A 27211-nucleotide genomic window follows, 5' to 3' on the forward strand; every position below is an offset into this window, starting at 1 on the left:
CAACAGGAGTGTCCTTGTGGCACCTCCTGTGGCGTGGGCTCTCCTGGGGCTCTTGTGAGGGTTCTGCCTCGTGGTGGCAGCTGGGTTTTGTGTCAGAAGGTGTCCTGAAACAATCTTTGTTTTGAAAGCACTCTTTTCTGAAATTTCTCAGCAGTGGAACTTAAACAGTCTTACCTTGAGTTTTCACTCTCCAAAACCTTTCCAGGGCCTAAGAGAAACGTGGGCATAATATGATGTTTGCGTTCCAGCACCTCTTTTAGCTCCCTAAAATAAATGTTGGGAAGCTTTGCGAATGGCAGATCAAGTAAATCCACAGTAGCAAGAACATCAATACATGGGATAATGCAGCACAAAAAATAAACTGAACAGAGTGCTTAAAGCAAGCCTCAGTCCATTAGCCAACATTGCGAGAAGTAGATTGGCCTTCACCCGGGCAAGCGCAAGTCCGTTTGTCGAAATGTTGGCAAGCAGACTAATTGCTCTGTACCCCTTGTTCAATTTGCTATGGTTTAGATCTAAAAAAATTGTACTCTTCATGGTTGCAAGGAACTCTTTTGTAGGCCTTTTCAAGGCTTTTTTTATTTATTTTCTGCTTGTACTGGGCTGACGCTGCAATTGAACTCCTTGCTTACTGCCTTTTTAAGAGTTTGCCACAGTGCCCTGTTTGTCCTGCATAGACAGGGAATATGAAATATATGATCAGTTTCCATTTAAAGAAATAACTGCTCTGTGTCAAGGGTTCTCAAAATGTCTGTAGACAGATGTACATAGACCACTGAGGGCATTTAGGGGCTCCTGCACTGATTTTGATGGCCTCTAGTAAGAACTTGCAAGCGGCATGAGAAATTGTCTTGCTCAACCCAGTTTCTCACATGATCGAACCCCAACACCACTGTTTGCTTACAAGAAATAAAGCTTGCCGGCAGCCACCTTTTTTTCCAAGAAGTTCCTTCTTTTCTTTGCATTGAGAGATTGGGAACCGTGCCCTGCTCTCAGGCCACAGTTCACAGGATTTATCATCTCTCACATCCGGCACTTCCTCTGAGACATCCTGCTGAGCCTGTGCTGCATCACATGTTGCTGCCAGTGATGGGGTGCTGGTATGTGGCTACTCATTCACGAACGCAACAGTCATAACTGCCCCGTCTACATGAGGAGCAGAAAATTGCTCGGTGCAACATCATAATCTAGTCTCTGGTGCTTCACCAAAATACTGGATGTATAAAGTTGAAGTTTTTATTTTGGTCAAAAACATGTTTTGTTTTGGCATCTTCTGCCCATCTAGATTTCTCCACAGCAGTTCTACAATTTTGACACGGAAATCAAGATAGGTGTCTTTTCCTCCGGACCTCTGATACAGAATAAAGGCATTGAAAATTGATATATCCATGAGGCGTCGAAAAATTTTCTTGTAGTTCACCTTTTGGCCATTTCTGGTTGCAGGGTAATGCGACAAATTCTGATCGCATTTGTCCACAGCACCCATGGTGTTGTTATAATCTAATGCAGTTGTTGGGCTTGACTTCATTACATTTCTTCTTTCAGGCAGGTAGCCAGGAAGACTGTTAGGTCTTCGACTTCTGAGGAACTGTGTTTGTTGCGTTTACAGAGGATCGCCAGTTAGCAGCAAGCGTTCGTGCTCCAACTTGTGGAGTGAAGTGCAACAGCTGTTTGTTTTTCTGAAGACCCCGCTTCATCAACAGTGGCAGAGGAGTTGACCAACGTTCTTTGGTTGATTGAACCAAGGCCTACCGAGCGTCGAGCAAGCAGACTACAGTTAAACCTGGATATAACGAAATTGAAAAAGGCCCAAAAATATTCATTATAGGGAGGTTTTCGCTATGTGCAGTTTCCGCGAGAAAGTTAGAAAAATACAGAAAGGAAACTAAGGTGAAAAATCAAGGCCATTTAACTGGCCCAGAATGCATTTATTGCACTGAAAAGAAACGAGTGATTTTGCTCTTCTGTTTGTTGAAGAGGGTCAGCACCACTGATCGCTTGTAGCACATCAAGGCACTTAGTGCTGTACCACCATCATCCAGCGAGCCCGCGCCGCGCCGCGAAAAGTCGATGGCATTCAACACTTCATTTGTTGAAGGCATATCACATGGTGACTCGACCTCTAAAGATCCATCGTCGCCGGTCTGCCATCGGGCGCTTTCAACCTGCGCCTCATCCGACATCTCTTCTGTAGTCACAGCACAGTCGTCCGCATACAAAAAGTCACAGAGGTGCACGTCATCTGAGGCTGCTCCATTCATGCGCAGTAAACCCCAAGCTTTGGCTAGATCGGGCGGCCCTGAGGGCTCCATTCCTAAGTGCTCCTTTTCGTCAGTTTGCGCAGCCTGAACGTCTTTTGTTACACGGGCTTTTCTGATACAGTTGGCGATAATGTCCGCACTTGTTTCTCAACATGGTGCGCAACACAGTTATCTAAGAATAAGCAAATTGTGCGGCCTTGCTTCTTGGTATCTTCATTAAGCGCTTTCAACCAGTCACCAAATATGGCCCGCGTCATCCACGCTTTCGTGTTTGCTACGTATTTCATGGGCATCCAGTGTGTTTCCTTGGAGCACCTGGGGCGTCTTACTGATAACCAGTGGGACGCAGTTGTCAGTCCCGTCCGAGTTAACACATAGCAAAACAGTTACACGAAGTTTACTCTGATTGCCTCCGTGGCAGACATTAAGGGTGCTGTTCGGAAGCAATTGATAAAAAAGAGTGGTCTCGTCACAGTTGTAGACTTTGCACGCGTCGTAGCACTCCAAATTTGCTGGCAGTTTCTCTTCAACCCAAGAATTGGCAGCATCGCTGTCCTCAGAAGAGGACTCACCACTTATCTTTCCAGCGATGCCATACCTGTTTTTGAAGCCTTGAAGCCATCCGTTCTTAGCTTTTAGGTCATGAAATCCCTAGATACAGGCGTAATCTCGTGCCTTTTGCTGCAAGAGAGTGCCGCTGATTGGAAGATTTCTAGCTCTCATGCTCATGAACCATGTGAACACCGCCTTGTCCACATCGGTGTATGTTGTTGGCTTTAGCTTCTTATTGTTGCCGCTAGTACCGGACTCCACTGCACCGCGAATCGCATCTTTCGCGTTGAGTATCGTAGAGAGACAGCTGGCCTAGATTTCAAGCCTGGCAGCTACATCCTTCTTTTTTCGCCGGCAACAACGGCGTCCAGAATAGCAATTTTGTACTCAAGAGACAATATTTTTCGTTTTTTCATAGACGCTTTCATTCTTGATGTGTCAAAGCACCAACGCGACCCGGCGCACAGATATACGAAGTCGAGAACAAAGTGCACACGCCAGCACGGTGAAGGGAACAAAGAAACAGATTCAGAAAGCGCTAGCTGAAAACAAAGTTCAAGAAACGCATGTAGTGCCGCCTAGTGTCACGCATACGAAGTGAAGTGACTTCGCCAGCAGCCAAAGAGGGGTGCTGCCGGCGCGAAAGCAAGCAGCGCCTGTGCATTATCATCATCACCACCGAACGGGCGGGTGATGATGCTCGCTGTTTTTTGTTGAGACGTTCATCATTCATCATTGACTAACAAAGAAATTTGGCACAGTTTAGCTCTATATTCTTAAAATATGGGGGAAAAAGACAAAGCGGTCGATGGGGCAAATTCGTTATTTCGAGGTTCTCTCCCCTGGCCACTTTGTTACTTTGAGGTCACAAATACATGGATTTCTCTGGGACTGGTGACGGGGAATAGAAAAACTTCGTAAAATAGAGGAATTGGTTGTATGGAGGTTTGTTATAGACAGGTTTAACTATCTGAAGATATAATCAGAGATGTTCAACAGCGACACCGACCGCTTGGACAATGACCAAAGCTTCAACGTTGGTCAAAAACTTCCAGAAGGCCCGTCGTACATTGTCATTAGTCCGACGTGCACCCAAAGGTTCGTCACAGTCGTCAGATGATGTCAGCCAGCCAGATGAGTGTCTGTCGCGGAAGAAGCTGGCCAAAAGGAGAAAAAGAAAGCCAGCCAAGACACCAAAGCATGCAGACAAGCATTCTCCTCCTGTATCGACTTCCCCTCTCAGCATGCCAGGGACCACGACACCAGGAAATAAAGGGGCTCTGCCAGCCAAGCCAATAAACCATGCTGATAGGTATGCCCCTGCATTGCCTTCCCCTGCCAATGTGCAGAGGCCAGGGCAGTGAAAGATTTCTGCATGGGGTCCTTCTCATAATGTGCCAACACAAACACCACCAATGGTGAATCTTAAGGGTGGATATACAAACTGGAACAAAGACACCAACATCATACAGGCAGTGTGAACACCTGGAAAAAGCAGCTACTACTGCTGCGTTGAAGGCTGTGTGTGTCCAGTGACACGAGTAACAAGGAGGGCCTGTGGCTGTTCGCCATGCGCGAGAAAGAGCAGCTGATTTCTTCATGGGATAAGGAGCTGCCAATCAACTATAAACGCAATTGCCCCCTGAGCCTGTGCATCTGCTACCGCCATTTTGACAAATATGACTTTGCGCGGTGACCGCAGCAGCTCGTTGGCCTTAAGCAGGACGCCCTGCCCATAAAGACTGAGTGCCCAGAATTTCAGTACTTCAAAAGGGAGCCGCCTTCTTGAACTGCTGCCATTTAAAGCTGACAATGGGCAACACTTGACAAGGAAGTAAATTAAGGGCTGCCCAAAGGCAAACCATGTGTGCGAACTGCTACTTGAATGAGTGGCAAGGCATGGGCGACTTTCTTGTTTGAACAGTGAATGTGTGCTCTGCAAAATCCTGTGTTTTGTGATATCTTTCTGGTCCCACTGTGCGAGTGGCTAGCCCAGAAGGCGAGTTTCTGTGCAGGCATTGCTGACGCACATTTTCCTGTCTTGTGGTGCACGAAGCCGCAGGTATGACGAGTTAGATTGAATAGGCAAGCATTGGACATTGTATGTGTAACTCTAGGTGGTGTGCATTGCAGTTCAGTTTTGCTGCAGCAGTCATCGTGTGCAGCTGGTGGATATCCACACCGTCAGTTTTTCTTGTGCTTGCGTCTTGCGCTCCAATTGCCACTTCGGCCCCATATACTTTATAAAAGTTGTTTGATAGCTATGGTGGTAAAGGCAGACGTAATCTGCATAGACAAATCTGCTTCAAAGGCTATGGGGCTCAGAATGGCCTATAGTGCGGCTTAAGGCTGCTCGGCTTTGTCTAGAAATATGTGCTACAGTGAGCATTCTCAGCAAAGCTTGTTTTATCATCTCAAGCTAGGGCTCATCCTGTGTAAAAGTTTCGTTGCTTTCATTTCTAGGCCTGCTCGAGCATTCATAAAGGTTCCCAAGTTTGTCCACCTGTGCACTGGAGTGCAACTGAGTAGCATTGTATACAACCCTTCCTGTTGGGAGAGGAGGCTGTAGTTTATAGTTGTCACATACCTAGTCATGAATAAGAAAATGCTGCAATATTTGCTATTCCTTGAAAAGTGATGGCATGCAAGTGTTTCTTTTGGGGGCATTAAAAAGTATTTGCTTTTCATTGTTCGCAAGTCTACCTTTTAAGAGCAAGAGGCTTTTGTCGACTGAACCGCCTTGCTCAGGTGCATATTCAGACAGAAACTTCTCAATCAGCTTCTGAAGTACAGGCCATAGCCTTCGTGCCTTCAGATTTGGATGGGATGCCTTGTCTATTTCTTCTTCGTCGTTCACGAAGTGCAGACAGCGCATCAGCATTTGAAATTCGTTTCGGCTCTTTACCTGTATAACCTCGTGAAACCTGAGTGACGAATTTTTGTATGCAGATCAAGAAAACGCATTTATTAGACCAATGAGGCTATCTTATCACGATAAAAAAAGTTTTGTTGATGAAGTATTTTTTGTTTGCTTAGCAAAGCATGTGCAATATATTGCACATTGGGACTCAGCGGATGAAAAAAACAATATCATGAGAGATTATGGATAATGGGCAAGAAGGCTTTTATTGTGCCCTTCAATGATATCTCTAGGCATGAAACTGTTTAAAGCAGTTTCTTGAAGAAGTTATACAAAGAAAAACGTCACAGCGAGTGCAACGAAACTTTGTGCGTTCAGAACAGGAGGGGTTACGGCATCTTGATGCGGACTTCTGCAATGAAAGTTCGGGCATGTGTGTTGCTCCGGCTGTCCGGAAGGAGACGGGAGGCAATGGTGTTGTCTTACTGGCAGGGCGCTTCGCTGGCGGCTCATCGTCGTCGCTGCCCACATCCAATTCTGCTCTCAGCAAATCATTAGCAATTATCAGTTTGAAGTCCAGTAGACTTAGTGTGTTCTTGCTGGCAACTCCTTGGAGTTGAGAGTCTTCTTTATACTGCAACCATGCATTAACGACAGCCACGTCCGCAAGAAAACAAAGAGAACGAAGAGTCCAGCGCGTTGTCCTTGCCTTGCTTGGGTAGAGACTCACCATTCTATCGCAGAGGTCAACGCCTCCCATATTCTTATTGTACTCTTCTACGATAGCTGGCCGAGGTACATCTTTATAGACCCTCTCCTTCTTGCACCATCTTTTGCATTCTCCTACTGGCTCCTCACCAATGTGTGAAGAAGCGAACGTAATGGTCTTGTTGTCGACCCACTTAACGAGGCAAATGCCATCAGCCACATTGACAGTTTGGCAAAAGGATCCGCGGCCTTTCTTCACCAAAGCTTTGTCATCAGGGAGCTTAGAATCCTTTGGCACGCGATTCTTCATTATGGTGCCAGTTCCACGCAGGCCTTGGCTCGAGAGGTGATGAAGCAGGGGTGCAGAAGTGAAGTAGCGATCAAAAAATAAAGAACTGCCTGTTGGCATGGACTGTGACAATCTAAGCACAGCACAAGCACCCACACCAAGCTCTGATCGGTCAGCTGCGAGCGCAGACTTTCCCTGATATATTTCGAAGTCTAGAACCATTCCACATGGGCTGGAGAGCACAAAATTCTTCAGCCCTGTTGGATGAGGTTTACCAGGGACGTATTGCTTTAGTGTAGTTCTGCCTGTAAACGGTATTATTTGCTCGTCTATGCTTGCTGACGGGCTTCTTGGAAGCTGGAGGCAAGCCGTCCTTATCATTTCGATGAACGGTCGCAGTCTCCACAGCCGGTCGGCTTTCTTTTCCTCATCACTGATGTCCAAGTCATTCACAACTTTTATGTTTTTTCGCAACAAGAAGAAGCGATCGCGAGTCACAACATCAGCGATTGCAGCAACTCGTGTTTGCCTTGCCCAGTAAAGACGAATCTGTGGGTATCCTAAGCAACTCATCATGAACGTTGCACCTATGAAATGCTTCATTTCGGCAGTGCTGCTATTGAGCAGAGTCCCCTTTCTTTGATGGTAGCCCACCTCACTCTTTTCGTGCATATTGCGGTAAAATTCTTCAGAAAAATATTGCTTGAAATAGTCCAGAGCTGTCCAATTCGTTCGAGAATCGGTCTCAGTATCCGGAGTATCCGGAACATCGGGTAGAGATGACACAAACGGAGTATGCCTCCAAGGAGGGAATTTCCCCACACTTGTTAATGGCCCACTGCCGGAATCTTCCTCGTCCGAGTCGTCTTAAAAAAAAAAAAAAAACGGCGTCAAGTTCCGCATTTTGCACTTACATTGTAAAAACTTATATTAAGAAACTTACCTGAACAGGAAACATCTGGTTGTGGCGCTTGTGTTGACTTTTCGTTCAACTCGTCATCCGACAAGTCGAGATCCGACCCGTCCTGGGAGGCGATGGCCTCCAAAATCGCCTCTGCCCTGCTCAGATTCAACCCTGGCAGGGGCCAAAGAAAGCCTAAATTACAAACGTTGCTTACATATCAATTGGAAATAACTTTTTGAGTAAAACTGAACATCATCATAACATCTTCCCACGCAGGAAAGCACTTACGGTGAACAGAATGAAAACAACCCCATGTGCTGTAGTTCAGTCCCAGTGTGCAATACAATGTACACAAAAAAGTTCAAAGTGGCCACGAACAAAATAAGCGCTTGCCTCACGATAAATTATGCTCAAAATGATGCCTGTACATTCCTGAACCTGTTCATTGCAAAGTTCAGAACATTTAGCAAAGGGTTAAGTAAATAGGGGCAACTTACTTGGTCGCATTGAATAAAACGACGTCGTCGGTATGGACGCCATTTTCGAACCTGCCCAGCAAGCGCTCCCGCGCGATTGACTTCTCTCAATCTTGGCCAGATGGCAGCACATGTCTGTGCAATACATTGCACAGGAGGACTTAGCGCGTACCGCAGCTGCAGCAGGGCTTCGACGCTGAGACCGAGTGTGCAATAAATTGTACACTGGGTCTCACGAGGATAAATATGGGCAGACTCAGAATTGCTTTCTTCGACCTGTGTAGCTGAATTTGTGGTTTTACAATGATGCCTTGCAAAATTACAAGAGCAAGAAACACTTTCAACTCTTGTCGACATCCCTCCATAATGAAGTTTAATTGGCTCGAAATACCCTTCTTGCATGCCGGTTTGTTTCAGTGACAATTATGTCAAAGATTTCCTCATCAATAAGAAGTTAAAACCATGCCACTGCATCTTCAGTGTCAGGCACTGCTTCGGTTATCCCGGGTGTTTGAGAAAACGGGGAACGTGGCGGTGCAGCAGGATTTGACACATCTATGGGGCACCACTCACTGGCAGCCGCAAGGTCCTCCAGTCCATCCACAGAATCGTCATCGTCAGAGCCCTCAGATGACATCACGTCACTTTCTGTTTCCGAGCAAAACTCTGCAGAGTTGTCTTCTGATGAGGAGTCATCACAATACTTTCCTTTGCGCGCACTTTCATTCCCATGCGGCACACCGGCAGCCGTGTTTCGCGTGCTGGTCTGAGAGGTGGGGATATGATGAAAGGAGTTAGCACACGGACAAGTGTGCCCATCTTGTGTTAGCAATCGCAACTGGATGCAATAGGACAAGTACTGTCGCCATCGGTTCGCTGTGTGAGAAAATTTTATGCATGACGACTATAGTCGTGTTTGGTTATAGTGGTACAAATTCTCGTGACTAGTATACTCGTCACCGGGAGGGAAAGGGTTAAGAAACTGTACTAGAAGGACATCCATCATTAATCTGAGGAAGATATGGCAAAGTCGGCTGCAGTTTTGCCTGCTATTCTACGCTAAGGGAGATGGCCAACTATACTAACGGAAACACCCTACAGTGAGGCTCCTCTTTGCCTGGTTCCCACAAACCGAGTCCACTGGCTGTGGCATCTGAAACACCCTACAATGAGGCTCCTGCTTGCCTGGTTCCCACAAACCGAGTCCACTGGCTGTGGCATCTGCTGTTGTCTTTGGCGCTATGCCCCGTCTGGAGTTGATGGGAAAGCAGACTGGCAGGGGACTTCGTACCTACCAGCCAGGTTGTGTAGAACTGAGCAAGCTAATAATAACAACTGCACAGTAAATATGCTGCCAAATGGCCCAGTTTGAGCATATGTCTTGCACATACTGGATACTAGGGGTAAATAGAAATGGATATTATAGTGTGCAGCTGTGTTGAAATATGTGGATTATTCTCAAAGCTTTACATTGCATGAACTTTATGACTATGTAACAACCTGCACCCATTCTTCACTGCAACCGAATAAATAAAATGGTTCAGCAAAACAATTATGTAGTTTTCAGGCTGATATAGTGCATTTTTAGCAGCTCTTCATCTTTTGCATTTTATGACTGTGGAAAATGCATTAGTCCATCCTAACACATCGAAATTTCTTTAGTTGGAGGTATGTGGCCTATCAATTAGTGTATAATCCCATAAATCTGATTGCATTTTCCTCTACTGCATATTAATTACCTACTGTGAAGTACTGATCAATAACTAGAACGCTATGCAAACAATTTTTGTCTGCAGTGAGTGGAGAAGAGGATGCCTGAGGAAAAACTGCATTGATATATTTCCACACGTATGCTCAGTAATTTTCTCTCGCTAAATACAGCCAAATCAGCAGCAGTTTATTTTTTTAGGTCACGTTTTGGGGAAGGAATAGAACAAACCTATGGGTACTTTAGTGGAGGAAGTACCCATTGCGGTTCCTGTATACTTTTTCATTTAGTCCACTGGGTCATTTTATCTGTATGTGTGTGCAATTGATGCAACATGTAACTCCAGGAAAGCTGGCGATCTCATGAAATTTACACATGGTGCTGTCAAAGTCGTCCGGAAATTTCACTAGGCGGGTGAAGAGTGCACTTGCGCTGTGTTGTGAAATACACTCTACGATTCGCCACACCGTTTGATGGAAGACGTTCACGAGGTCCCTTGCGACTGTTTGGAATGTGCCCGAGCCGTGGAAGCGAAGTGCACCCAAAAGCTGCAACATCAGTGAGAACGGCAAACCACGATTTGTTCCATTATCTTTAAGCGGAAGGCACTCCAAGATCTGCACGACAGACAGCTTCATGAAGCGGTGTTGGAATTAAAACTCGCGGTCCATGGAGTGCTCCAGTGGATTGAGTTGGTCTCGCAAACGGTGCTTTGGCACTTCACCGTCTTGCCTTCTCGTTGAATCATGAAGTTCATCAATCCTTAAAACAAATTCAATGAACTCTGCAAAGGACTAATTGCCGGCATGTACCGCTGTTTTTCAGTGGCCACTAACGTGTTGAAAAAAGCTGTAATATTTTGAATGCAAATTAGCAGGCCTAAAAATCTAGTTTTCTTGATTCCTTCAATCCACGGTTTCCCTGTCACATTTTTTAACCCTCTAATGCACGCCTTTGCTGTGTGAAAAAGTGCCTTCCAAACGCGTGCATTCTCTTTGGTAAGGGGGCTTTATACGATCGAGCCAGAGAGTTTCTAGTGTTCAGAATGTCAAAAAGATCAAAAATACATATAAATTCCACTGTAGCATGTGACCCTTGAGAATGAGGCAACCTTCACAGCGGAAAAGTGTGTGTCAGTCATTTGTCGAGCATGGTGTAATACATTTTGGCTGCTTTTTTGCTAGAAAAAATGGCACGCGATGTGGTTAGAATAGTTATAGCCTGCAAATTGGCGATTTGGCTTTCCTCCCAGAGGGTTGAAGCACCTTACTGATGTAGAAATATTTTTTATCACGTGGTTTTGAGGCCTCGGTGCCAAATATCGCGGCATTTCAGCAGGTGTATTCTATGGAAACTAGTCTATGGCTTCGTAGAAATTTAAGATGACTTTAGTGACAAAGATAACTATGTGCCTCCTTCAATAATGATTGCGGGCTGTCTCCAGTGACAATGACAAAGGGCGACAGTTGGGGACAGTATTTTATTGGAAGACATGCGAGAGGAAGCTTTGCCTCCACGCAGGAGAGTGCTTCGAGAGGTACCACACTCAAGATGTTCTGCTGAAGCCCTAGTGGAGCTGAAAAAAAGTGCATTAAGTGTTTGTAACCAAATCTTGATGTGGCACTCCCTTTCTTCGCGAGGGGATAGAAAGCCTAAACGAATGTTAACCGGTGGTGCAGCAGTCGAGAGGGAAAGTACACCCGACTGGTAAGGGTTAATCATGTGACAAGCATCTAGCATGACAAATATTGCTTGCATATTCTTCTGAGCACTAGAAACTGATGTCAGATGCACTTGAATGGCAATCCAGTTGAGCTCCAAGACACTCAGCCACAGAAAAGTGTGACGCTGCTCCATCAAAGGTCGGTGACACTGTTCATTTGCTCAATGACGCAACTGTGGACGGGCATTCCCTAGTGAGCTCAGCTATCTCAGATACCGAAAGGGAAGCAATGAAGAAGTAGGCAAGTGGCACTTTCAACCTCATATTCATGGCCACAACTACAAAAAGGCTAGCTTTTATGGATTTACAGAACTGTCTTAATTTTTCATTTCTAGGTCCACATAGCCAAACACTGTTGCCTACGAGTTGTACATCGTATTTGATATTCGTCTCGTCTACTATTAGCGAAGTGAGGAGGTGTTCCTTTCGACCCTCACTATATTTGTAAGAAGGCGAACATTTTCAGACGTAAAATCTGGCTTGTCGTTAATGCACTTGTACCATTCGCAGAGCTCATGTTGAGATGGCAAAGCAATACTGAACTGTAGTCTCGGATATTCTTATGCTGCAGGGGAGTTGACCCAGGCAAAAAGATCGACTGAGCGAGGCTGCAAAGCTGGACTGAGCGTGTAGTTTGCCATGCAAGTGACGCTCGTCTTCCTCGTTCGCCTCGATGTCGGCTTTACTTCTTTGCTACATTCCTTGTTTCTTTTAAGTTTAAGTGATAAACTCGTTACTAGTGCTGCCTACCATTCACTGCAGCACCTGAAGCCAAGCCTAGTACAGTTCAATATTGTGTGTGTGTGTGCTTGCGTGCTGAGCGCACAGTTTTGGTTTGTTTTGGTGCTTAATGGGGCACCATGCTTCGTTTATAAATTTGTTCATACCATTACATGATCCTTAATCAATTTTGAACACCTCGCCCAATCCCTGTCTAGCCTTTCGTAAGCTGTCACCCACTCCTCCACAGCTGGCGGTGCAGTCGATCTCGAACCATGCTGGAAATGTCACCAGTTACCTTCCTGATGAAGTAATTTGCTGTCTCACCCATTTTTACCCTTTGTGCTGTTCTGCCGACCACCATAATGCAGCCTTTTGCCCATTTCACTGCATGTGCTTGTGTGGCCCATGTGATGAAGCAGCTCGCCACTCGGTCTGAACTGTTCATCCTGCTTGCCTTCACACTTTTTCGCTTCTTGCGCTACTCCATCAACTGTTATGCCCCGCGTGAGCTGGAACGAGGCTAAGCGGTAGGACCCTACTGGCTTTATTGCAGACTATCTCCGTGAAGAGCTGGCTCGCTGAAACTTTGATGCTACCAGATTGAAGAAAGATGTAATAAATCACCTTGCCGATATCGCCAAAAGCCCCACAATGCTGCCCCATACTCTGCAGCATTCTGATGCCCCGACCTTGTGCTGCCTACACCAAGTCACAATGCAGCCCCACAATGCTACCCCCCTATCCTTCGCAGACTTTACAGCATTCTATTTCCCCGACCTTACACTGCCTTCACCAAGTCGCAATGCTGCCCAAACCAGTGAGTTGCTCATGGGTTTACTTCAGCAGCTCCTCCACTTGTTGCAATGCCTGCAGTCCCAGTTCAAGTAATTATTCTACCAGACCTATCCACATTGCTTCCAGCATACAGTGGTGACGGCAGCATTTAAGCATCCCATTGGATTGAAGATTTCGAGCAAACTCAAAAACTGGCTTCACGGGAGCCGTCAACACTTCTCGCCGTCACCCTGGAAAAACTTTGTGTAGCCACGGAGGATTGGAAAGCAGTCATTGACCCTCGGTACCCAACGTGGGAGAGTTTCAGGCAAGCTTTCTTAGATCAGTTCAGCAGCCTTGCTGCAGTGGCAACAAGTAGTCGCATGCAAGTGCATGGAGAGGAGTGCCTTGTCCACTACTCTCTGGCAATGTTTAAGGTAATTTTGTTGCCTAGTTGCCTTCAGCACGTAAGGTACGCTCTTCAAGGCATTGCCAACGCAAATTTGGCTACTACCACTGCAGTCCAACGCCCAGAAAAAGTCACAGCATACATGGAAATTTCCACTGTTTTACCAGACATCGAGCAGTTCGTCCGTTCAACTTAACTACACAGAGAGTTTAGGTGCCAAGCTACCAGTTCTCAGGCCACAAGTGCCATTTTACACCACAGTGCACCCAACGCTCCCAAGGCTTGATTAGGCAACCAACCGGCAGCAGCACATTTCAGCCCTCCCAGCAGACCAATGAGATGCTCGGCACCAGACCATCTCTGCTAAGCACAGCACTGTCCTGGCCAGGTGCTGTATGCTTTCAATATGTTTCAAAAAGGACATCTCGCCTACAAGTGTCCATCTAAATCAGCTGCTCCAAAGTCTACTCTGCGTCCCCTTCCCCAGCTCTCCACAGCAGCCCTTAGACCCTTGATGGATCACTGGTTCAGTGTTAGCTCGTCAGCGCCACTATTGCTTTTGTACTGTTGCACTAGCACCGCATGCATTTCCAGACAGTTGATCTAAAGTGATGCTAATTCTATGCGACCTGGTCAGTTCCTTGCCCCCTCCTGCTCTGGACAAGACCTCCCCTAGTTGTTGGAGGAACATCAGTAACCCTAGCCAGTGCCATTTGCTTGAAGATTTCTGTTGGACCTATCACTGGTTTGATCAAAGTAGCTGCCCTTGATAACAATGCTGCACTGCTGACGTGGTGGAGGGGGGGGGGGAGGGGCTGGTTTTCTTTTAGTCAAGTTCAGTTGATGCTTCAACTAGCCATGCCTACTGAGGTCCACCAATCTCCAACAAGCACAAGTGTGTCATGCCATGAACAACTGTTGCCTGGTTTGCGGAATGTTGTTCTGCTCTAAGGGTCATCTTTTGACCTCTGTTTTCTCAAACACCTCAGCTCGGCAGGCCTCCAACAGTTGCCACTTCCTGGGCCAGACCAGCCCTTTTGGGTAGCACTGTCTTGCCATGAAGATGTTTCAAACATATGCAGCCACCCCTCTGAATCCAAGCAAGCTGCTTCCCTGACAATTTAGGCTTGCATACATTCATTGTTGCCTGCCTCACAGATTGGTAGCCACTTACCGCTTCTTCAGAAGCAGGAAATGCAAAAATGCTGAGATGTTAGCTCATGGAGAGGGTGACTTGGGTCTGTATAAAGGTGTGCAACATGCAGTAAGCCTTCTTCCTGACGCTGCACCATTCAGTCTATCCCCCTCCTGCTATTCTGCTGCAGACTGTCATTTCCTTGAGGATCAGACAAGCACATTCCTTCGCCAAGGCATCATTCTTGCAGCCTTTGCATTCCCCGCAGTGGTCTTAATTAGAGGTGCTAAAAAACACCTTTGTGTTGACTGTTCCTCTCAACAAGATGTCTGTGAGTGCTGTTCAGCCATTTCCGCATGCAGATAACATCATGGATGTCATAGCTAGTTTGTTGCACTTTGCTTGCCTTGAACTCGTTTGCTTAATGACAGGTTTCTGAAGAACACCAAGGAAAAACTGCTTTGTATCTGTGTTTGGTAAGTGCATGCAGTTTTGGTTGGCTTTGGCACATAGTGGGGCACCATGCTTCGTTAAAGTTATTCACATCATTACATGAGCCCTAATCAATGCTGAACACCTCACCCAGCCTCCGTCTAACCTCCGTCCAGCCTTTCCCATGCCCTCATTCAAGAAATGGCAAAACGCCTTTGTAGACGGAAAATATAACAGCAGAAATATTATTAGTTTATTTAAACCAAATTAATATTCAGAATGTAGGAGGAGAACAGGAAAAGTATCAAACTGCAACATTTCAACTTTTTTTGCTAGAACATGCAACTACGCATCAGAAGCCATGCATGGAAGGAGGGCAGAGGAAAAAAACGGATTGCATTGTTTACCAGTGGCTCTGTGCTGAAATGCACAAATAATTTATGCTACCTCCATTCATAGTTTTCTCGCTTCTAGTTCGTGCCTGTGCTGCATCCAAGTGCGAGGCCTCTGGACTGGTAGCCCAACAACGGGGGCACTCTCAGAGTGCCTCGGAGCCTTGGTGCTGTGGATGCCAGCTGTGGTGCTTACACAGAGGGACCGTCTCATCTTGTTTTAACAGTGTGCTTGTCTGGTGTGGCTTCTGGCAGAAGTATTGGTGCGCTGCCTTGCTGCTTAGCTCAGATTATAGGGCACGTGACAAATAGTATGATCAGGATTTTTAATCTCAATTTATTTTTGTAACCCTTATGTCTTCATCTGTCTTGTGATAGAACAATATAGTGAGATATGAAAGTTAGAAAAAGATTTTTTTGATGTATGGTCATTGAAAATATTGAGCGAATTGCACTTCTGATGGTCTTAGCACTTTGCAAATTCTGTGGATTTCCGATGACTACGATGAGGATAGATCATAACTTTACTTAGTTGCTATTGTTAGAGATGACCCTTAAGATTAAATAATGTTAGCAAATACGCGCTGAAGAAATGAGACGATTAAGCACTCATGTGAAGGAAATGCAAAAGGATATATTTACAAAAACTTATTTACATGCCAAAATAGATACTCGCGAATTCGCACCCGCACCGTCGAGCATCGCACACACACACTCTCTGAGACACACTCGTCCCTTGTCGTCCGTCTCTTCGCTGTGTCTCCTCCCAGCGCCGCAGGCTACCGCACACTTACAATGCACCGGAAGCGCACACACACGCACACACTCACGCGCACATGTGCACGGGCCCACTTGAAAGCAGACGCCGCGCGGCTCTCCAGTTCGTACTTCGGGTGGCGGGGGCATTGCCCGCAACCTTAACGACCGCACCAATTGGTAACGAAGCGGGCGACCATCGGTCCGTTCGCAGAACGGTGGGTGGCGCCAAGGACGCTCCCCGTACAGAAAGCACACGTGTGGGCACAAAAGCACGCTCGCTGCACAGAACGACACTTGCGGAAAGAAGAAACGTGTATAATAAATGGCCCTTTCTTACACTCGGGCATTCTGACAAAACTTAACGGCCTCGTTAATAGAAGTGAACAAAACTGTACAACACACAAACACTTCGCAAACAGTCAAGAAACATATACAGACGTATGAATACAACTAGAATAGAACGGATGCAGGCAGTAGACAAGTGGGTAAAATTAGTAGCACGCATCCTTGGATGTGGCCTGAAAAATAGTTCAGCTCGGCACTGCGCGTTTGCGTTCCGAACGCCTGAGTGGCTGCGGGACACTTTCCACTTCTCTCGCAGTGTCTTCCTCTTCGGTGGATAACTCGTCGTCTTCTAAGTGGTCTTGCGGGTGCGTTGACGTCCACCCCTTAAGCTGTGACACGTGAGCTGTAGTCGCAAAACGAGTATTCTTGCACTGATCGAGCTCTGTCACTCGATATGTATCAGAGGGTAGAGCCTGGGTTACTACCAACGGTCCTCTGTACTTACGCTGGGCCTTCGTCGGTTTTCCGGTCTGCTCAGGAGCCTTAGTCATGAACACGATGTCGCCGACATCGTAGAGACGTGCCGGGAAGTGTCTTCGATCATATGCTGCCTTGCTTTTCTCTTGCTCGGCGATGATGCGCTGTCGAACTCGTGTTCGCAATTCCTCGGGGTTTTCCCATTGGGCTTCGTCGCTGCCGACAATTCTTCTCAAGGCGGTGCTGTGGAACTCCGGCTGGTACCCGTACAGCATTTCGAAGGGTGTCTTGCCTGATGTCTTGTTTACGGCATTGTTGATGTCACGTTCTGCCTTTGAAAGTTTTTCGTCCCAATCGCGCTGCTTTGGGTCGCTCATTGAAGTTGCGATGACGGGCAGAACTGTCCGGTTTACTCTCTCCACAAGGCCGTTTGCTTGCGGGTGGCACGTCGAGTTAAGCACATGACGTATGCATCGTGCAGTGCAGAATTCCGCAAAGGCGCGCGACGTGAAGCAACTGCCTCTATCGCTAATAACTGTCCGTGGCAGACCTCTTTCGAGAACGAACTCCTCTAGCGCACGGAGCACATGCTTGGTTGATGTGTCGCGTGTAGCGATCAGTCTCGCAAATCTGGTGAGGTTGTCGATGAACACAAGAAGGTACTGGTTGCGCTTCTTGCTTGGGACAAATGGCCCTATGTGGTCCATATGTACCACCTCGAACGGTCGTTTGCCCGGCGGAATTGGGTGTAAAAGACCTTCTCGTCTGCCAGCAGGTACTTTGTTGTAAATGCATTCGAAACACTGCGAAATGTGCTTCCGGACGTAGTTCCTCATTCGTGGGAACCAAAAGCTCTCTTGGATTTTGGAAACTGTCTTTTCCAGTGCGAAGTGTCCCATCAAATCATGCGATTGCACCACAACCGCCTTTCGCATGCATTTTGGCAGTACGAATTTGAACTTCACGTTTCCGTCCTCTTCTATCTCTCTCACGAGTCTTCCCTCCCTCACGTTGTAACCCTTCGCTCTTGCCTTCTCTTCCTTCGTACGATCGCTCTCCGGTTTCTCTAGAATGGTTTGAAGCTCTCGCAGCTCTTCATCACCTCTCTGAAGAACCATTACTTGTTCGGCAATGTCACACACCACGCACACCTCGAACCTTTCTTCTAGCAGGGAGTTCATCGTGTCTTGAGGAGCTTCCACGGGACCACGGCTGAGCGAGTCGACGTGGAGCATTCGCGTTCCCAGGCGGTGCTTGATTGTGAACTCGAACTCCTGGATCAAACCATACCACCTTGCGATTTGCGGCTTTTGGGTTCGCTGCGCGTTGAGGTAAACCAAAGCCTGGCAGTCGGTAACAATTGTAAAGTGTATTCCCAGCAGCAGCGGTCTGAGGCGATCCACTGCCCAAACAATTGCCATTAACTCGAGCTTAGACGAGTGGTAATTCTTTTCCGCGTCCGTCGTCTTTTTACTAACACAATAGACGAGATGCCATTTGTCGCCCTTCTTTTGGAGCAGCATTGCTGCTAGTCCTTTCGCACATGCATCGGTATGTAACTCAGTCTCCGCTTTCGGGTCATACAGCTGGAGTACAGGTTCACACATGAGCCCTGATTTGAGCTCCTGGAAACTTTCCTCTTGTTCAGAGCCCCATACAAATTTTTCTTCTTTCTTGGTGAGCCTGGTGAGAGGTTCGGCAATCAGAGCATATTTCGCGATGAAACGCCGAAAGAAGCTCGTCAGCCCCAAGAACCGCCTGACGTCATGAGCGTTTTTCGGTGCAGGGAAAAGCTCTATTGCCTGCACCTTAGCTTCTCCGGGCTGCACCGTTCCCTCCTTGAGGCGAAAACCCAGAAATTCAACGCTGTCCTTAGCGAAGGCGCACTTGCTAAGTCTCAGGGTTAGATTCGCCCTTTTGAAAGCTTCGAGAACCTGGCGCAGCCACACGAGCAACTCGTTCCAGTTCCGTGCCGGAATGAGCACGTCATCCAAATAGCACATTGCAATTGTGCCCCTCAAAGGCCCCAAGACTCGATTCATCAGGCGCTGGAACACCGATGGAGCGTTTGTGAGCCCAAACGTCATCCTTTCGAACTGCCCTGTCTCATCAGGTATTATGAGAGCTGTTTTGCTCTTTGCTTCGTCGCTGAGTGGCACCTGCAGATAGCCGTGAGCAAGGTCCAGCACAGTGTACAGCTTTGCCCCAGACAGTTTCTCAAGCTGTTCGTCCATGCTAGGGAGCGGGTACTTTTCCTTCAATGTCTGCGTGTTCAGGCGGCAGTAATCGACGACTAAACGCTTCTCGCCGTTCTTTTTTTGCACTAGGATCACTGGGCTCGCGTAAGGCGACAAGGTCTCGCTTACGATACCCTCTCTTTTCCACTCTCCAACAATCTCACGAATTGTCTCTCCGCGGCATTTGTTCGGTACGGCCTAACCGCAACAGGCGAACTTCCAGGTGTCTCCGTGATGTCCATCTTAAGCACAGGAGTGCATCCGAGCTCGCTAATGTTGTTGGCGAAGCAGTCGCGATATTGTCACGGACGCCGGTAGGACGTTCAATCCCTGGAAGAACAGTACCTGGCGAGCACACTGCGCAGAGCGTAGCCGGCAGGGCCTAGCACCGAGCAGAAGAGGACGAAGTCCGGCGCGCAACAAAGGGGAGCTGGTAGCGTGATGGCTAAACTAAGTGCGGCATTGCCCCTCCCCTCTGGAAAGGCATCGACTCGATGCCTGACAGTGAGGGGGAGCCACGTGTTGGTGTTAACAGAATCCCAGGCACCGAACGTGGTGAGAGTTGTCCTAGCGGGCATGGTATGGCTTGAGTCGTGCGACGTGCACAATTTCGGATGTCGGCGGGCGTCTGGAAGAACGAACACTCCCTTGCGGGCGCACTTCATACGTAACGTCGCTGTGTTGGCGGAGTACCTCGTAGGGGCCGAAGTAACGGCGCAAAAGCTTCTCGGAGCGACCGCGCAGACGGATGGGGCTCCAAACCCACACTTGATCGCCAGGCTGGAAAATGACTTCGCGCTGACGGAGGTTATAGCGGTGAGCATTGACTTCTTGCCGCACGCAGGTTCGTTGCCGAGCCAGGCGGCGGGCAGCCTCTGCATGGCAAACGAATGCATCAGCGTCGGCAACGGATGGGCGGGCAATATCGGGCAACAACATCGTGTCCAACGTAGTCACGACTTCACGACTGTGTACCAAACGAAATGGCGTGAACCCCGTCGTCTCTTGAAGGGCAGTATTGTAGGCAAACGTGACGTACGGAAGGATTTCATCCCAGTTCTTATGGTCGTCGTCGACGTACATAGAAATCATATCAGCGATAGTCTTATTGAGGCGCTCGGTTAGGCCGTTGGTTTGAGGGTGGTAAGCTGAGGTCTTACGATGACTTGTGCCACTGAGCCGCATAACTTCCTGAGTAAGCGTGGACGTGAACGCTGTGCCTCGGTCAGTTAAAACAACATAAGGGGCGCCATGGCGGAGGACTATGCTGATGATGAAAAAGTCAGCAATTTCAGCAGCAGTGGCGCGGGGAAGGGCTTTCGTCTCACAATACCGGGTGAGGTAGTCGGTGGCAACCACAATATACCGGTTACCCAATGATGACGTGGGAAATGGGCCCAGTAAGTCCATGCCGACTTGGTGGAAAGGAATTCTCGGCGGAGCAATGGGTTGGAGCAAGCCAGCCGGCTTGAAAGGTGGTTTCTTCTGACGTTGACACTCGTGGCAAGTACGTACATAACGCTTGACAGTCGCAGAAAGCCTGGGCCAGTAATAACGGTGACGAACTCGTGCCATCGTTCGAGAAAACCCGAGGTGGCCGGAAGGAAGCTCGTCGTGGCATGCCTGCAAAACGTCAGTGCGGAGCGCCGTTGGAACCACGAGCAGGTAACCAGAGTCCGTCGGGGCGTAATTTCATTTGTAGAGGACGCCATCTCGCAAGAAAAACGACGACAAGCCACGCGCGAATAGACGAGGCGGTAACGAGGCGGTACCCTCAAGATAATCGATGAGTAGCCGCAATTCCGTGTCGTCCCTCTGGTGTTGAGCGAGGTCGGACGTGGTCAGAGCACCAATAAAGAGGGGGTCATCTTCGAGGTCATCAGAGCTGGATGGGATAGGAGCACGGGACAAGCAGTCTGCATCGCTGTGTTTGTTGCCCGACTTGTAGACAACTGTTACATCAAATTCTTGCAAGCGAAGGCTCCAACGAGCTAGCCGGCCCGAGGGGTCTTTAAGATTCGCGAACCAGCACAGTGAGTGGTGGTCACTCACGACCCGAAACGGGCGACCATACAAGTAGGGCCGGAACTTCGTTATCGCCCACACAACAGCTAGGCACTCCTTTTCAGTGGTTGAGTAATTGGCCTCGGACCGAGACAGCGTACGGCTGCCGTAAGCAATCACATGCTCAACACCATCTTGCCACTGGACGAGGACTGCACCGAGGCCAATGTTGCTGGCATCGGTGTGAAGTTCTGTATCCGCCTCCTCGTCAAAATTGGCAAGAATGGGCGTTGTTTGTAGGCGTTTTCGGAGCTTTTCGAAGGCGTCCTGCTGTTCCTGTGCCCAGACGAAAGGCTGATCGTCTTTTGTCAGCCGTGTGAGAGGCTCAGCCAGCCTGGAGAAGTCTTGCACGAAGCGTTGGTAATATGCGCAGAGGCCAAGAAACCGGCGCACAGCTCGCTTATCAGTGGGAGTCGGGAACGCAGCTACAGCAGCCGTCTTGTCGGGGTCGGGGCTGACACCCTCAGGTGTCACAACATGGCCCAAAAACTTAAGCCGTTGGTACGCGAAGTGGCATTTTTCGGGTTTTAGAGATAGACCGGCTGATCGGATGGCCGTCAATACTGCACTCAAGCGTTTGAGATGTTCTTCGTAGGTCGCAGCGAAAATAACCACATCATCAAGATAGACGAGACACGACTGCCATTTGAGGCCAATCAGGACAGTGTCCATCATTCTTTGAAAGGTGGCAGGAGCGGTACACAGGCCAAAGGGGAGCACCTTGAACTCGTACAAACCGTCAGGTGTTATGAATATGAACGCGGTCTTTTCACGGTCACGTACATCGACTTCGACCTGCCAGTACCCACTGCGTAGATCAAGAGAAGAAAAGTATCGGGCATGACGCAGGCGATCGAACGAGTCATCAATTCGGGGCAACGGATAAACGTCCTTTTTAGTAATCTTGTTGAGGCGACGATAGTCGACGCAGAATCGGAGAGTGCCATCCTTCTTGGCGACCAGCACAACGGGCGAAGCCCACGGGCTTGTTGACGGCTGGATAACCTCGTCGCAGAGCATTTCCTCAACCTGCCTCCGAATCACCTCCCGTTCTTTCGCAGACACTCGATAGGGGTGGTGTTGTATAGGCCTCTCGCCTTCATCCACTGCAATGCGGTGTTTAGCGACCGATGTTTGTCGAACTTTAGAAGTGGTCGCAAAGCAGTCACGAAAAGAGTCGAGGATCATGTGGAGGCGGTGTTTCTGATCGGCGGTTAGGTCGGGGTTCACGTCAGTCATAACGGGGGTGTCAGACGTCGATGCATGGGTATCGTTGAGGGAGCAGGCGCAGTGGGAGACTGAGTCACTAATTTCATCGAAATAGGCTATGGCGGTTGCTTGCGGCAAGTGGCGGTATTCGGCGCTAAAGTTCGTAACAAAAAGCTGCGTTCGCAGTCCGCGGAGGGAAGTAACACCCCGCGCAACGCAGACCTGTTGACTCAGCAGTAACGACAGGTTACCTTCCGCAACCCCGTGAGGAGTGCGTGGGTTGGAGCATTCCACCGTAATAAACAAACTGGAGCATGGTGGTAGCGTGACATTGTCATCAAACACGTGAAAAACAGGCCTGTCGGGCTCGCTGCTGTCGGCTATGGCACAATGAGGTGAGAACGTCACGACAAGTTCGCGGAGGTTGATTATCGCACCGTGTTCCCGAAGAAAATCTAACCCGAGGATGAGGTCCTTCGAGCAATGAGCCAACACAGCGAAGCAGGCAGTGAAGGTGACACCACGAATCTCCATTCTAGCGGTGCAGACGCCAAGCGCTGTCAGCAGATGGCCTCCAGCTGTCCGGATGTGTGTTCCAGGCCAAGTTGTCAGTACCTTCCTCAGGACAAGCGTCAGACCACGACTCATGACGGAGAAATCGGCGCCGGTATCTACGAGAGCAGTCACGCGGCGGCCATCAACGATGACCGAGATTTCAGCTGAAGCTTGGTCACCGTCAGAAAAACGCTGTGTGAGGGAGGTGGGACTAGGGGATCGTTCTCGCGGTCGGGTTGGGGCATCAAGCGGAGGCGTCTCCGTTCGTCGAAAAGTCGTCGGACTTAAGGGTCGTTCAGATTGTCCAATTGAGGCGTCAAGCGAAGAAGGCGTCTCTGGGCGTCGAAAGGTCGTCGCGGCGTGGGGTCGGAGGGCGGGTCGCATGCTAACGTCGGTGAGCGGAGGATGTTCGTCATTATGTCCGGTGACGGCGGCCCTACCTCCGGGGGTCGCCGTCCTCAGTTTTCCCGGCGCGGGCTGGAGAACTGCCGGATGAGGACTGGCGAACTGGTGAAGAAAACCGTCGAGGCGACGGTGACCTGGACTGACGTTGGGCAGTGGGTACAGGTGGGACGTTGGCCGCTAGGTACTTATCGACCTCGCGGGGTCGTTCACCATAGCGCGGCAGGGGTGCGTCGGGCGAAAAGCCGCGCAGGCCAATCCGGCGGTACGGGCAGTGACGACGGATGTGGCCTGCTTCGCTGCAATGGAAGCACAGGGGCCTGTTGTTCGGCGTTCGCCACATGTTTGCCTTCGTGACGGGTGGGCGGTCGTCTGGCAGCGCTGTCGTATGCGGGAATCGGTGGGACGGCGCGGTAGGGGCAGGAGAGTAGAACGCCGGCGGTGGTGGCGCAGGACTTCGCATCTCGCTGTATGTCATCATCATATAGGGCGCTGGCGGTGGCGGCGGTGCAGTGGGCTGCACCGTGCGGCGTATCTCGTCACGGACAGCCTCCGAGATGGCGGTGACACTAGGAGGCTGCTCCACAGGGCGAAGCTTCTGCAGCTCTTCGCGAACGATGCTCCTGATGAGCTCTCGGAGGGAGGCGTTCTCATCCCCGGGCCTCGGCATGTGGCACTCCACAGCAGTGATGTTTGAGGAACGGCCGTAGTGCGCAAACCGATGCTGCAGGACGCGCTCCATGCCTGCCGCCTCCTTTGCAAAATCGGCGACTGTAGCCGGAGGATCGCGCACGAGTCCAGCGAACAATTGCTCCTTGACGCCCCGCATCAAATGGTGCACCTTCTTGGCTTCCGACATCGAAGGATCAGCGCGGTTGAAAAGCCGGGTCATGTCCTCCACGAACATCGCCACGCTCTCGTTTGGCTGCTGCGCTCTCGATTGCAGGGCCAATTCAGCACGCTCCCTCCGCTCGTTGCTGCTGAATGTATCCAGCAACTGGCGCCGGAAGTCTTGCCAGGTGTGGATGGCGGACTCGTGGTTTTCAAACCACGTCTTGGCAGCGTCCTGGAGGGCAAAGTAGACGTTCCGAAGCTTGCGGTCCTCGTCCCACAGATTGAATTCAGAGACCCTGTCATACCCGTCCAACCAGTCCTCCACATCTTCAAACTTGTCACCATGAAACGGCGCGGGCGTACGAGGCGAATGAAGAAGCAGCAGTGGCGGACTCACAGTTTGCTGGAAGGTCTGGCTGGCCACTGTAGAGGTCATCTTGCGGGATGGCGCGGCGAGGGGATTGTACTCGGGAGCTAAGCCTTTCAAGCGGCGGCTTCACTTGTGGACAGGTGTCGTGTCCACGGGGTGTGGCTGAGCGCTGGAGGTTCCTGGGACCTCTTCGTACATAGGTTGTACCCAGCAGCTGCACCAAAAATGTCACGGATGCCGGTAGGACGTTCAATCCCTGGCAGAACAGTACCTTGTGAGCACACAGCGCAGAGCGTAGCCGGCAGGGCCTAGCACCGAGCAGAAGAGGACGAAGTCCGGCGCGCGACAAAGGTCGAAGACAGACCACACGGGGGAGCCGGTAGCGTGATGGCTAAACTAAGTGCGGCAATATTCATTTAGAAGGCCAAGAAGTTCAGCCTTTTGCTGCTTCGTTACTGAGGGCCCTACTTCAAGCTGCTGATCCTCGATTGGTCTGCGCTCTGTCGCAACGCAGAAAACCTTGGGCTCAGTTGCATCCCTCTCGCTCACGCGGGCAGGTTGGTTTTGGCTGTCAGGTATCTCCACAACGTCAACCTCCATGACGCGCCCGAGTCGCCGTCCCCTTTTCACAAGCAAGTCTTTGTCTCCGCTCGTGAAAATCGGCACACTAATCTCCCCTTCTCTCATGTCGACAAGAATTTCGCTTCCAAGTATACTGAACAAAACATGGCCTGAGAAATCGGAATCTGATAAGATTATCCAATTAATGGAGTTAGAGTGAATGACGGTCTCTCTAGTCGCTTTCACACGCAGTCTGGGCTCATTCAACAACTCCAGGTGAGAGAACGGACATACGCTTTTGTGCCAGAAGCGCAAACAACCACCCAGCCTGGCGTAGGCCACGTAAGGTAGTTCTGTGTACGTTCTCCCGACAAGCTAGTCAACTGTCAAAGTATCGTCTGGCACTACAAGAAAAGGAACGTTCTCGCCTTTGACACCGTCGATCTCGAGGTCTGTGTAGCACTTGCCGATCGCCCTGGCTGAAGGAGTGCCTTGGCTGCCGAAACCGTAGAGGGCCGTGGCATCCTTCGTTAGCCTCGCACCGCAACGTGCAGCCACAGAGGCACGCAGGAGGCATCCAGAGCTGCCGTTGTCGATCATGCCGACGAGGGTTGTCGTCCCGTTCAGCATGGCCTGCTTCAGTAGCGCTCCAGGGGCGATTTTCCGTTCGGTGTCGGTCACTATGTTGGTCTCGTTGCTTTGGCTCATCGAACAATGACGCTGCGTGTGGCCGCTCTTCCCACAGTGTAAGCATTTCATCTCATGCCTTTCTACTGGACAATCGCGAGAGATGTGTCCGAATCGCCCACAGTTGTAGCATTTGAACTGGCCTCTTTCGTTGGTCAGGGGTGGTCTCCTGTCCTTGCCAAATCGATCGTACGTAGTCTTCCGCGCAGGTGGTGTTTCTGCAACCCTTTTGGTGGCCGCCGTGAATTGCCTCTTCTCACGCGTGCCGCCAAACCTTTGCTCCCGCTCTCGGTCGATACGCTCAAATTCCATAATATTGTGGAGAAGATCGTCGTTGTCCTCGTGGGTGCGTCCAAGTAGCATAGTACAGAGCTGCCTTGAGCGGAGACCGGTCAGCACCTGCTCCCGGGTGTCACAAAAATCGAGGTTGGCCTGTCGACAAAGACGCACCTTTGAATGGAAGTAGGCTGTTGTGCTTTCATTGCGCTGCTGTACTCGCTCCTGCATCTTCCTCCATCGTTCTGCCGCTTGTGTCTGGCCGCAGAAGGTGCGGCGGAAGTGGTAGTCAAAATTTTCCCACGACATACTCACTTCTTTGCGAGAATGCAGCCAGTCCTTGGCAGATCCCACAATGTGGCACTTAGCAGTCTCCAACTTGAATGGTTCAGGCCATCGGTGCAGTGTAGCGGTGGTCTGCAGGTTTCCCAGCCACTCTTTCGCCGACGCCGCATCGCCGCTGCCATCGAAGTCAGAAATGTTCTTGCTGAGGTCAGGCATCACCTGATAGGTTGTTGTTGCTGCTGCCACGCCTGGCGCTCCTGATGACGCTGGTAGAGCGAGCCTTTCCAGCAGACTGGCCAACAGACGGTCTTTTTCCTGCATTGCGCTCAGGAAGTCGCTCACTGAAATGCTGTCGCTCCTGAAGGTGTCTCGCTCATGGTCGTGATTAACTACAGTTCGCTCTCTGGAATTCGCAGTCTCCAGTCCGGTTCGCGCAGTTACAATCCCACTTCTGATTAATGTTAGATGTGACCCTTAAGATTAAATTAATGTTAGCAAATACGTGCTGAAGAAATGAGACGATTAAGCACTCATGTGAAGGAAATGCAAAAGGATATATTTACAAAAACTTATTTACATGCCAAAATAGCGCGAATTCGCACCCGCTCGCGCACCCGCACCGTCGAGCAGGCTACCGCGCACTTACAACGCACCGGAAGCACACACACACGCACACACTCACGCACACATGTGCACGGGCCCACTTGAAAGCAGACGCCGCGCGGCTCTCCAGTTCGTACTTCGGGTGGCGGGGGCATTGCCCGCGACCCTAACGACCACATCAATTGGTAACGAAGCGGGCGACCATCGGTCCGTTCGCAGAACGGTGGGTGGCGCCAAGGACGCTCCCCGTACAGAAAGCAC

At 49.6% G+C, this 27211-nt stretch overlaps 2 protein-coding genes across 4 annotated transcripts in view; one reads left to right on the top strand and one right to left on the bottom strand.

Moving 5' to 3' along the window:
- Positions 1-27211, top strand: part of LOC144124691 (uncharacterized) — a 202869-nt gene that overhangs the window by 116382 nt on the left and 59276 nt on the right. The gene's annotated exons all lie outside the window — the stretch shown is intronic.
- Positions 25475-26869, bottom strand: LOC144126353 (uncharacterized). Its single transcript, XM_077660417.1, has one exon. The coding sequence runs from the start codon at positions 26666-26668 to the stop codon at positions 25475-25477; it is 1194 nt and encodes a 397-aa protein (XP_077516543.1). The 5' UTR covers positions 26669-26869.

The sequence above is a fragment of the Amblyomma americanum genome, chromosome 3 (assembly GCF_052857255.1).
Source record: "Amblyomma americanum isolate KBUSLIRL-KWMA chromosome 3, ASM5285725v1, whole genome shotgun sequence".
Taxonomy (NCBI): domain Eukaryota; kingdom Metazoa; phylum Arthropoda; class Arachnida; order Ixodida; family Ixodidae; genus Amblyomma; species Amblyomma americanum.